Below are 12,972 nucleotides of genomic sequence, written 5' to 3' on the forward strand. Positions count from 1 at the left end.
TCACAGAGCCTAGGGCTTGCCGATCAGAAGGCCAGTGGTTCGAATCCCCGCAACGGGGTGAGCTCCTGTTGCTCGGTCCCAGCTCCTGCCAATCTAGCAGTTCGAAAGCTCATCAAAGTGCAAGTAGATAAATAGGTACCGCTCCGGCGGGAAGGTAAAAGGCGTTTCCGTGCGCTGCTCTGGTTCGCCAGAAGCGGCTTAGTCATGCTGGCCACATGACCCGGAAGCTGTACGCCGGCTCCCTCAGCCAATAAAGCGAGATGAGCGCCGCAACCCCAGAGTCTGTCACAACTGGACCTAATGGTCAGGGGTCCCTTTACAATAGCCATTTTGAGCCAAACACACACATATGCTTTTGTACACTTTATCTGCTTAAAACATAGCTAGGTCATGCTTCTCCCCCCTCCCTCAATTCAGAGAAGAATGCATCAAAACATAGTATTTCAATAAAAAATGGCAGGATAGATGTGGATTGTGTACACTGCTTCTGAAACTGGTGGTGGATGCAAAGTAAATGGGAGTGTGTACACAGCCATGCACACACAACTTCAAGTGATGCATTTAAACTAGATGCATTTAACACATATGTAGGCAAACTAAGGCCCAGCGGCCGGATCCGGCCTAATCGTCTTTTAAATCCGGCCCATGGACGGTCCGAGAATCAGCATGTTTTTACATGAGCAGAATGTGTCCTTTTATTTAAAATGCATCTCTGGGTTATTTGTGGGGCATAGGAATTCGTTCATTCCCCCCCCCCCAATGTAGTCTGCCCCCCCCAAGGTCTGAGGGACAGTGGACCAGCCCCCTGCTGAAAAAGTTTGCTGACCCCTGATTTGGCATTTAGTTTATACAGTAGTCAAATGTAGAAACCAGAGCAGTGTTTGCATCCATGCCTGGTGCTGCACTCACGGTGAAACAGAAATTGATGTGCATGATCATCACACGTCATTCCCACTTCTGTGGGAATGACAGAATAATCTGAAACTATTATTTTGCTCTCGACCAAAACTCTTCAGGGGAAACTGAAGCTTACATGAGTTTCCCACTCACACACCCCAATTCCAGTTGTGGTCAAGTAGAATACACCCAGAGCTGCTGACTTCTTTTGCTCTCAAAGGAATTCACTTGCAATGAAGGGTGCAGTCCAGTGCCCAGGTTCCGAGAAGGAACCCACACTGAACACAGTGGGTCCAAAGGTAAAGGTAAAGGGACCCCTGACTGTTAGGTCGAGTCGCGGATGACTCTGGGGTTGCGGCATTCATCTCGCTTTACTGGCCGAGGGAGCTTCTGGGTCATGTGGCCAGCATGACTAAGCCGCTTCTGGTGAATCAGAGCAGTGCACGGAAACGCCCTTTACCTTCCTGCTGGAGCGGTACCTATTTATACTTGCACTTTGACGTGCTTTCGAACTGCTGGGTTGGCAGGAACAGGGACCGAGCAACGGGAGCTCATCCCGCCGTGGGGATTCAAACCGCCAACCTTCTGATCGGCAAGCCCTAGGCTCTGTGGTTTAACCCACAGCGCCACTCGCGTCCCATATACAGTGGGTCCTACTTCTAAGCAACTATGCATATGATTGCATTGCACGGCTCCTCCTTTGCACCTCGGTTAAACGGGTTTACAAAGGACTAAACTGGATTGACATTAATTACATGAGTGCAATTAACATGCACGTTAAAAAAGAAAATAAATTAAACATGAGCTTCAGAGGGGCCTGAGCATTCCTGGGATCACAGGACCCAGACAGACTTCTCAGATTTAGTTTGCTTTCTGAAACAATGCAACTTTGTTCAATTTGGAAGGACTGAAACTATATCGCTATGGGACGTTCAAGCTGCTCAAGAGGACTAATAACCGAGTTTTCACCTTGATAAATTAAGTGTTTCAATTTAAATATAAATTCTGAAGGTCTGAAACCTCTGCACTACAAGGGGTTGTGATGTTCCCCCCACCCCCATGTAATTTAATAAAGTTTAATTATTGGCCCTTCCTACCTTGGAGGTGCATGTAATTATTCCTTTGATGCAGCTCAGACATCTTTTGCAGGGTTTCAGACAGATGGTCAGCATCTTTCCTAATGCCTTCTATCATACTGCTGAGGTCAGGGAACTGGTCCAGAAAGTCAGGTTGCAGATATATTTCAGAAACCTTTTGTCTAAAAAGAACAACAACAGATCAGCAGCCACCTAAGATTTAGGGTTAAGAACCACACTTTGCCTAAACTTAGCATCCTAACCTAGTACACTAATAGTCTTGACTATATTCCTGGGAAATCACAGCATCTTGAACCCAACAGTTTTTGGACAGGATTCCTGCTTTGAGCAGGGAGGCAGCTGCACTAGATGGTTTCCAAGTTCCCTTCAAACTCCTTAATTCTAAATTTTCTTTTACTGAATCTAGATGCACATCACTTTAGCTTGTTTTGAGGAGTGGCATTCTTTTTTGTACTTTCTGTATTTGGCAGATTCTACATTGACATGGGTATGACATTAGGGATGGAAGCATCTGTCGGTTTCAGTCTTCTCAGTTTCTCATTTATCTTATCTTCTCATTTATCTTAAATTCAGCTCTCTACATTTCTGCAGCAATCTGCGATTTAAAAATAATTCCTCGTGAAACTTTTAGTGTTAATTTCTCCTAATAAACACATTCTTATATGCAGTTTTGACAGATGTGCAAATTTGTTGGGCAATTTTGCCTAATATGGGGCATGTATGTTATTTTCATGAATATATTCATTTTTAGGCACAATTTCACCTAATATATGTATTTTTTTTTAATACTGGTTGGACAACTGCACCGCAAAATTCAGGAAAGCGCAAATTTCAAAGGATGGCCATGTTTCAGTTTCTAGTATTGTTTTGGGAATTGCAAATTTGATCGATTAAGCTTTAAATGCAAAAAACTGAATCAAGTTCCTCCTTTTCCCCTATTGCACATTCAATTTAAGCAATAGCTGTCTAATTCACTTTGGCAATATTTACAAGTGATGTATCCCAGACTAAAATAATTCATAGCATCAGTTGGAAAGGCAGCACATGCTAAACGTAAAGGAAATGCCAGTTTGTGGCACCACAGCTACCCTAAGATTGGAGGCAAGCCCCAAATATTTATAGGTCTCTTTCTGGAAATGTGACATCCTCTGTTGACAGGTGGAATTAAAAGCAGCACTGGTGGGGGTGTGGGAACCCCATAAAACTTTTATGTCAGTCTTCCACCATTTGATGTTCCAGGTATACCACAAATGAATTGGTATTTCTGGGGCAGCTTTCCTTCATTTTGTGAAAAATAATGTTTTTATTTATTTTACTCTTCTGGCCTTTGGGTCAGTCCTACCCCAGTTAGAATGAACGTGAAAATACAAAATTGACCCTGAAAAAAGGTCATCTGACGTTATGTGTTATCATGCTTAGCTCATGTCAAGGCCTAGATGCATTCTGGGGAAATAAAGATGATGGCAGGTGCTGCGGCTGCTTTGCCCAGTGCTTTCGTCAGCACTGGGCCAGCAAAGATGTTCTTATTAATGTAAAGAAAGGCCACTTTCAGCTGCAGTGGGCCCTATGGGGCCTAGCATTTTAGCCTACCATATAAGGGACGCGGGTGGCGCTGTGGTCCACTCTGGGCGGCTTCCAACAAAGACCAAAAATACACTAAAATGTCACACATTAAAAACTTCCCTGAAGTTTTTTTAAACCACTGGGCCTCTTGGGCTTGCTGATCAGAAGGTCTGCGGTTCGAATCCCCACGACAGGGTGAGCTCCCGTTGCTCGGTCCCTGCTCCTGCCAACATAGCAGTTCGAAAGCACGTCAAACTGCAAGTAGATAAATAGCTAACACTCCGGTGGGAAGGTAAACAGCGTTTCCGTGCACTGCTCTGGTTTGCCAGAAGCAGCTTAGTTAGTCATGCTGGCCACATGACCCGGAAGCTGTACGCCGGCTCCCTCAGCCAGTAAAAGCGAGATGAGCGTCGCAACCCCGGAGTCGTTCGCGACTGGACTTAACAGTTAGGGGTCCTTTACCTTTACAGCACCCAGTAAGGTAAAGGGACCCCTGACTGTTAGGTCCAGTTGCAGACGACTCTGGGGTTGCGACGCTCATCTCGCTTTACAGGCCAAGGGAGTTGGCATTTGTCTGCAAACAGTCCGGGTCATGTGGCCAGCATGACTAAGCTGCTTCTGGCGCAATGGAACACCAAAACCAGAGCAGCACACGGAAACGCCATTTACCTTCCCGCCTGAGTGGTACCTATTTATCTACTTGCACTTTTTGGCGTGCTTTTGAACTGCTAGGTTAACAGGAGCTGGGACCGAACAACGGGAGCTCACCCTGTCGCGGGGATTCAAACCGCCGAACTTCTGATCGGCAAGCCCAAGAGGCTCAGTGGTTTAGACCACAGCACCACCTGCGTCCCGTGGGTGCTGAGGCCTGGTCAAAAGAGAAACTTTGGCAGAGTTCTTCCTCTAGGTCCCTCAGTTGCTCATTCCCGTTTCCCTGTACCTTAGCTTTTGAAATAAAAGAGCAACTGATGTAAAAAGACAAGCAAAGGACCCTGCTGGAGATTTTGTTATTGTTCATGCTACAGGAGGGTGAATTAAGAAGCCCCTTTTATGCCTTAGCATGGTTGAAAGCAGCTGAACTGAGTACAGTGGTACCTCAGGTTACATACGCTTCAGGTTACAGACTCCGCTAACCCAGAAACAGTGCTTCAGGTTAAGAACTTTGCTTCAGGATGAGAAATCGTGCTCTGATGGCGTGGCGACAGCAGGAAGCCCCATTAGCTAAAGTGGTGCTTCAGGTTAAGAACAGTTTCAGGTTAAGTGCGGACCTCCGGAACGAATTAAGTACTTAACCTGAGGTACCATTGTTTTTTTGGAGGAGGAACAAGATGTGCAACATTTTAGGGAGCTGAATTTGGACCCCAAGCTTTCAGTAGCTTCTCCCCAGCCTGAGACCTGAGATTATGCTTAAATAAATATCTGTTAAATGATGAACAAATGAGCATCTCCTGTCTAAGGAAACGCATCTCACCGAATGTAGTCAAGCTCCTTCTTCATGCTCAATAGCACCTCTGGCAAGAGGGTGGGGCTTTTTAGGATTCTTTCTATTTCAGAAATTGTATCTTCATGGCCTTTGAGGTCTACATCACAGCCAGGCATTGTCTGTCTCTTATCTCCCAGCGTTGCGGCAAACCTCATTAATATTTGGATTTTCTGAGACAGGGAAGTAATGGCGTTATCCCACTGATCAAAACAAACGTGGCAGCGGCGGCAGGAAGGAAATTCCTGGATGTAGCCCCGAGCACATTGGTCACAGAATCTTCCAGTGACCCCAACACGGCAGTTGCAGGCTCCAGTGTCTTTATCACACCCGGGTGTCAGAGTGCCGTCCGTGCTACACTTACACGCTGGCCGGGGGTGAAAGCACAATATGTTATAACTGCTGATAATTGACGAATGAAGTTATTACAATTATAATTACAGTACATTTATATGCCACTTAATTTCCAAGATGGTTTCTAAGCAGTTTGCACATGCAGAACAGATTGCAAAAAAATATAGTCATATCTTGGATGATTTTCATGGACAGTCCCTTCTGGAATGCATTATAGTACCCCGGTCTGAAGGTTCCCTGAGACCATTCCCTATGTGAAAGCAAGACTGGAAGGAATTGAGATACAGTGGTACCTCGGGTTACATACGCTTCAGGTTACAGCCACTAACCCAGAAATATTACCTCGGGTTAAGAACTTTGCTTCAGGATGAGAACACAAATCGTGTGGCGGTGGCGCAGCAGCAGCAGGAGGCCCCATTAGCTAAAGTGGTGCTTCAGGTTAAGAACAGTTTCAGGTTAAGAATGAATTAAGTACGTAACCAGAGGTACCACTGTAAACAATTTCATCTGCAGCTTGCATTACAATCCACTCATTCGCTTGCCCCCAAAAAGAGTTGCTAGACATTAATAATAATAATAATGATAATTTATATCTCGCACTTCCTCCGAAAGGAGCCCAAGGAGGCAAATATCAAAACAACTAAATAATACAATTAAAAATAAAAGAAAGACATCTATAAACATCTAAAACAATGCAATGATTGTTCAAATCTGAGGGGTACAAATATTCTGTTTTCAATTAAAAGAATGTTAGGATTTCTGCTACATACTACTACAGTACTTACAGAAACAATGGATTTGAGAATCACCAAAATAATTTTCATCGCATGTGTCGCAACGTCTTCCAGTATAGCCCACTTTACACGAACATTGACCTGTGAGCTGCAAAAAGAGTCTACAGTGAGAAACGGGCTTAATGGACTCCCTGCCTTCTTTGCAATCCCCCCCCCATGCTACTTAAACTGTCAACTCATATGTATGTGAGCAATTCTTTTCAGGGGTTTTTTCTGATCTCTAGCTCTGAAAAAAACCTAAAAACTTGCTCTTATTTTTGCATTTCTATCAACAAAGCAAGAATAGTTTCTTTTCAGAATGTTTTCAGATTACTGTCTTAAAGGGCAGGTTTTTAATTTTTTAAAAAAATATTTTGTTTACAAAAGTACCGTATTTTTTGCCCTATAGGACGCACTTTTCCCCCTCCAAAAATGAAGGGGAAATGTGTGTGCGTCCTATGGGGTGAATGCAGGCTTTCGCTGAAGCCTGGAGAGTGAGGGGGGTCGGTGCGCACCGACCCCTCTAACTCTCCAGGCTTCAGGAAGCTATCCGCTAGCCGTGGGAGACGCAGCTCTCCCACGGCTAGCGGAGAGCTTGCCGGCACCCAGAAGTTTGGGGCGTGCTGAGCTCAGCATGCCCCAAGCTTTGGGCTTCGCGCAGCTCTCCGCTAGCCATGGGAGAGCCGCGCGACTTTGCGCAGCTCTCCCACGGCTTCCGGATAGCAACCTATTCTGGGGGCTGGGGTCGGGGCAAGCTCGGGCTTCCCCCGCCCCAGCCCCGCACCTGGGGGGGATAATTCCCCCCTTTATTTCCCCCCCAAAAACTAGGTGCGTCCTATGGGCCGGTGCGTCCTATGGGGCGAAAAATACGGTATGTGCATTGTCTCTTTTCTCAGGTTGCAAAGTCTTTTCTATAGATCAGTTACATATGATGTGAGACATTAGTGTTGCCTACTTGAGACATCCCTGCTCCGCTCCTGCTTGCACGCAGTTGGGAAGCTGCTCCGATAGGCAGCATGAAGCCTCCCTTCACAGCTTAGTTGCTGGGGTCAGGGAAGGTGGAGGCAGCCCGGAAGCTCCATCTTAAGAGCCCCTGCACCACCATCATATGGGGACTTCTGAGCAGCTCCTGAAGCCAGCCAAAGCCAACTGCTCTGGGCTGCTGAGATTGCCGCTGCTGCATTTCCCGGGGACATTCTGGGGTTGGAATTTGTCCGGGGATTTATTCGCAAATCCAGGGACTGTCCCTGGGAAACGGGGATGTCTGGTAACCCTATCCTGGCCCACTGTTTGAGAAACAGCGGGCAAGAGGAAATCTTTAAGACAGGCATTAAAATTTAGTGACATTATAATTTATAAATGGAGAATCAGCTCAATAGCCTTGCCTGATCACATAAGTTGTTCTGGGAATGTCTTGGATTGCAGTCACAGATGCGACATCCGGTTCCTTGGATCATATTCCAGTAGCCAGCAGCGCACTGATCACACTTGGCGCCTATCACATGAGGCAAGCAAGGGCATATTCCCGTCATCTGATCACACATGCAAAAGCCGTTTCCAGGTGGGCATTTCACTGGGTCCACACCCAAAGGGTTGCAGTCACATTCTGTAAAGAGAACAGTTAGTTATGGGGGGAAATCCCTTAAAAAAAAAGGCAATGTTCTACCTGGAATTTAAGTTACCTTACATTGTAAACATCAATTTATCTGTAATAATAATAATAATAATTTTATTTATACCCCGCCCTCCCCAGCCAAGACCGGGCTCAGGGCGGCTAACAATCAATAATAAAAATAAGTTGATTGAAATACAACTTAAAAAACAAGATTAAAATACAACAATAAAACATTAAAACATTAAAATGCAGCCTCATCACAGGAGGAGAAAGGAAAAAAGAAAGAGAGGGAGGGAATCAAAGTGATTCCAAGCCAAAGCCAGCCAGAACAACTCTGTCTTACAGGCCCTGCGGAAAGAAATCAGATCCTGCAGGGCCCTGGTCTCATGAGGCAGATTGTTCCACCAGGCCGGAGCCAGTGTTGAAAAGGCCCTGGCTCTGGTTGAGGCTAATCTAACTTCCTTTAGGGCCCGGGATCACTAGAGTGTTGCTGTTTATGGACTTTAAGGTCCTCTGTGGGGCATACCGGGAGAGGCGGTCCTGTGGGCACGACAGTCCTAGGCCGTGAACTCTGTTCTCAGCTTGTTCTCTTCCTGTCTGCCTAGTTTTTTGTTCTTTACTTCCATCAGGAACATGTTCCCCTCTGCTTTCATCCCCTTCTAGTGGAGTTCCTTGGGGTTCAGTTTTTGGTTCCTTTGCTGTTTGCTCTTCACGCCTCAAAATAGCACTCCTGCATCTTCTGACCTTGACCAAAACCCCTTCCCCTCTGCTCAGTCTTGAATCTACATCTGCACCTCAAACATTTACCCTTGGTTTTCTCATTGCCACCTCAGCTGCAATATGTGTGTTATGTACTGAGTTGAATAGGATCCAAAATGCAGCAGTCTGATTGGTCCTAGAACAATAGGATTCAGAATGCAGCAGTATGATTGGTCCGCAGGAGCCACCCAATCCAGCTCCAGCTGGAAGTGAATCCACAACCTGATTGGCCTACAGGAGAATCCCGGAATTAGCCAATCACGTGCAGCCCGTTGTGTAAATAATGTATATAAAGCAGATACTTTGGGGGAACTTCGATTCCTCCTCACCACTATGAGCTGAATAAAGAGCAGGAAATCCACTCTCAACTCCGAGTATATTTCAGTGTCCAAGACTGAAATTCTTTCTTCAAACTTTCTTTCCCAGGGTGCCCTCTGTGTCCTTTGTTGTCATCACTATCCAGTCTGTCAACTAGGCATGAACCAGGTCAACAGGCTTCATCTCGGAGTCTTCCTGTCCTGCATTTCTTATATATCTGTCACTTTCGTTGTAATAGTGCTCCCTCCATAACAGAAAAATTTGTTCCCGTGGCGCTGTGGGTCAGTGCATCTGGCTATTAACCAGAATGTTGGTTGCTTGAGCCCACCCAGGGATGGCTATAGTCAGAATTCATGTATTGCCAGGGGGGTTGGACTAGATGACCCTTGGGGTCCCTTCCAACTCTACAATTCTGTGAACTATATTAGAAACTGGCATGAAAATGCCTATCCTGCAACGTCACTTCAGAGTAGGTTAGGGATGGTGTCTTAAGCTCACAGGTGCATGTGTAAACCAGGTACCGTATTTTTTGCTCCATAAGATGCACCTGACCATAAGACAAAGTTTTTAGAGGAGGAAAACAAGAAAAAAAAAATATTCTGAACAAAACTGTGGATGTATGATTTTTGTGGTTCATGCTGTGGCCATAGACATGTGATTTGACGGTGAGTTTGGGGTAGCCCAATGCAAAAATCCTGAGGATCCATGTGGATCCGTGCTTTGTAACCACGTTTTTGCGCCATTGTGGCCCCACGCAACAGTGGATGCGTGTTTTTGGGGGTGCAGGCTGTAGCCATGGACATGCTATGTGATCTGATGGTGAATTTGGGGTGACCCAATGTAAAAATCCTGAGGATCCATGGGCTTTTACCCCCCCCGGCAGCCTCCTTTATCGCTAGCATCCCTTATCTCCCTCCCAATCGCTTAACGATCAGCTGCTTCTTTTCAACACTCCTTTCCCTCTTGTTTGCCTTAGTGTCTTTTCCTTAGCTTGAGCAGTTTTTTGCTCCTCCTTTTCTTCTAATTTCTCTTCTCATTGATTTAGTCCTGTCTCCTCTCCTTGCAAGTTTGCTGTCTTTACCTTCCCCTCCCAGGCAGCCTCCTTTATTTCTAGTGTCCCTTATCTCCCTCCCGATCACTTGCCGATCAGCGGCTTTGTTTCAGCACCCACTTCCCTCTTTCAAAAAAACCTGAAAAAGCATGATCTGCTTTTCGCCCCTGGGCAATTCAGCTCCAGGGACCACGCATGCGCTCCATAAGATTTTTTAGGAAGAAAAACTGCGTCTTATGGAGCGAAAATTACGGTATTTTCAAAACTGAATTCTCTGTACATGCCTTTTGACTCTCCCTATCAGCATTGGTCCTAGAACACCTTTAGCCAACTGTGTAACCGTCTTTCATCTTGCCATCAATTGCTCTACTCCCAAACATTCCACCTTATGCAATAATATTGTAGCCAGAATAGATCATGCTACTAAGGAGAATCCATGATGATTTCATTAATGTGCATAATTTATTGTAGCCACACCTATTTTATTTTCCTTAATGTGCTCAGTCCTTGATTTGTAATCTATAAAAGTTGTTTGCTTACTTCTACAGTTTTGAAGGAGTGCTGATCCAAAGTAACCTGGTTTACAGAACTCGCAGCTTGGTCCATGGGTGTTGTGCAAGCATTTCAAACACTCCCCAGTATCCTTGTTGCAGGAGTCTGGATCTGCCACATCAATGTTATTATTACAGGAGCATGGAAGACATTGGCTGGCTACTGCATCTGGATTCCTGTAGAACCCACCAGGGCATTCATCACACCGATCACCTAACAAACCAAAATTCACACACAATTTTTGGTGACAGTCAGACACGGCTCACCTTTCCAGAAATAACATTACACCAGCAGATTCCATAATATAAATATAAAGAACCCTAACTGTTAAGAGTTAAACAGATAAATAAATAAATATAGGTTAGTTCTATCCAGACATATAGAAGTTACATGTGTTTTATTGTTTAGTTACTATTGATTTCAATCATCTTTTGAATTTTTTAAATAACAATATTTTGTTTTATATTGTTGTAAATTGCTCAGAGGTTTTTTTTAAACAATCGAGTGGTATATTAAATTTTGTTAAAATAAAACAAACCCACAAAGACACACAAATAATAAATATTTGGAAATACTTGTGCTAGTGTTTCCTCAAACTTTTAAAAATGGGTTCTCCACTACCATACTTGGAAGGAACTTAACCGTGCATTCCGTGAGTTCAGCAAGAGTTGTATAGGACTGCAGTCTTAAATGTCACTGCCCCCAAACCTAGAAACTTCACTGAATATTGCATCTGTTTAGTTCCTCCATCAGTACTTGGGAACCTTTAGCCTGTGGTCCACCAGGCCTCCCAATTCGGCCTGTATTTTGGGAGTTTGGGTCAAACCATGTCCTCCTACCCTATATCCCACAACGCAAACTTTTTTTTTTTTAAAGGGGGATACAGACTAATAGACAAAGTTAGAATGAATTGTGATTTTCCTCCGTCTCTGACAACATAAAACAGAAATTGTGAAATTCATAGAAGATGTCATGGTTCCTACCTGAATAGCCCACAAGACAGTTGCAGACTAATAGCAAAGTCCAAGGATCTTGGTAACAGGAATGGGCAAAGTACCTACTGCTTGCTGGAGCGTCTGGGCACATGCATGGACGACACGGCTCTCCTTTGAGAGGGTTTCCATAATAACCATCTACACATCTGCCAAAAAGAACAGTGAATATGGAGAATAAGGCTATTGAAGGCTCCTCGCCATCATGGCTATAATCTTCTTCCAAGGTTTGAGGCAGTAATGCTTTTGAATACTAGTTGCTGGAAACCACAGGATGGGAGAGTTCCCTTGCGCTCGAATCCTGCTTACGGATTTCCCATTGGCATCTGGTTGGCCACGGTGAAAACAGGAATGCTGGACTACATGGCCCATTGGCTGGGTCCAGCACGCCCTTCTTACGTTCTTATGAACCTATTTCAAAATGGCATCAGAAGAAGGCAAGAACATAAGAAGAGAGCGCTCTTTTGGATTTTGCCGACAGGCAAACCTAGCCCAGTATTCTTTTCTCAGAGTGGCCAACCGTCTGGTAAGATTGCAACCAGCCCTCTCTTGCTATGATTCATACGGCCTCTGAACCTGAAAGTAGCACGCAGGGTTTCTATTGTGGTTCGAGGACCCGATCCCCGCGTAGTGGAATGAAAACACACGGACACGTGATATAAGGTTAATGGGCAAGAAAAGGCCACAACTTTATTGATTACAGCAAGTGAAAAGGTATTGGCTTAGGCATTGGATCACATCTGTTGACTCCACCCACTCGGAGAGGGGTGAGTCTAAAAGGGGGGTTTATTCACCAGTAGGTGGAGTCTGTTGATGCTAATCCACCTATAGGCTCTCCCCTGATGTCACCGAGGGTCGTGCCATGGCCCCCCGCCACACAGGCATCGGACAGAATACACGACCGCTGGATTCCTTTAACGGAATACCCAAAAATTGAAGGCGTAGGCGATGGCCACACCTAGCCCTTCCACACGCCACAAACACATTATTCCAATGCCTAACCTACCCACCAATACCACGAAAGCTGTGACGATTGCTACGAGGTAGGCGAAAAAACCACAAAGCCAATTGCCAAATGGAAAGATTCCTACCAGGCCCCCCAGACAACCAGGGTGACCAACCTAAGGTCCATAGCAAGGCCAAGAGAAAACTGAAACCCTGAGCTCTAAGGGAGTGGAGGGCGGGTGACTCACGACGGGACGACGAAAAGTGAGGCCGCGTGGCTGGTGCAGCAGCAAGTTAAGCTGCCGTCCACGCCCCTTCCAAGGCACCTGGTTGGGTGCTTGCCCATGGGCGTGGTGCGCCAGCCAGGTGAGTGGGTGGCAGGGGGCTAACGCCCCCTGCTTGGGGCGGAGATCAGCTCCCGCCCACAACCCCTCCCCTCTGTGCAGGAGGAGAGTCTTTCCATAAAAAACCCCAGCAACAGTTCACCTTTCCTCGTTTTGTGGCTGTGGCATCACTGACGTAACTGATGGAGTGGACCCACTGCCTATGTGTGAGCGTGTGGCTCAGCTACGCCCC

The 12,972-nt window shown here is 45.6% G+C and overlaps 1 protein-coding gene and 1 long non-coding RNA gene across 5 annotated transcripts in view; one reads left to right on the forward strand and one right to left on the reverse strand.

Moving 5' to 3' along the window:
* LOC309541756 overlaps positions 1–12,972 on the forward strand; it is an 80,063-nt gene that overhangs the window by 26,757 nt on the left and 40,334 nt on the right. The gene's annotated exons all lie outside the window — the stretch shown is intronic.
* The window catches only part of LAMB4 (laminin subunit beta 4), a 65,104-nt gene that overhangs the window by 9,167 nt on the left and 42,965 nt on the right, over positions 1–12,972 (reverse strand). For all 3 annotated transcript variants that reach the window (XM_082239419.1, XM_082239418.1, XM_082239420.1), the window contains 6 exons: positions 11,443–11,600; positions 10,448–10,672; positions 7,550–7,770; positions 6,177–6,273; positions 5,029–5,404; positions 1,995–2,155 (listed from right to left, as the gene is read on the reverse strand). In XM_082239419.1, coding sequence (XP_082095545.1) covers positions 1,995–2,155; positions 5,029–5,404; positions 6,177–6,273; positions 7,550–7,770; positions 10,448–10,672; positions 11,443–11,600 — 1,238 coding nt within the window. The remainder of the gene's footprint in view (positions 1–1,994; positions 2,156–5,028; positions 5,405–6,176; positions 6,274–7,549; positions 7,771–10,447; positions 10,673–11,442; positions 11,601–12,972) is intronic.

Source organism: Podarcis vaucheri (genome assembly GCF_965113315.1).
Source record: "Podarcis vaucheri genome assembly, chromosome: 10".
Taxonomy (NCBI): domain Eukaryota; kingdom Metazoa; phylum Chordata; class Lepidosauria; order Squamata; family Lacertidae; genus Podarcis; species Podarcis vaucheri.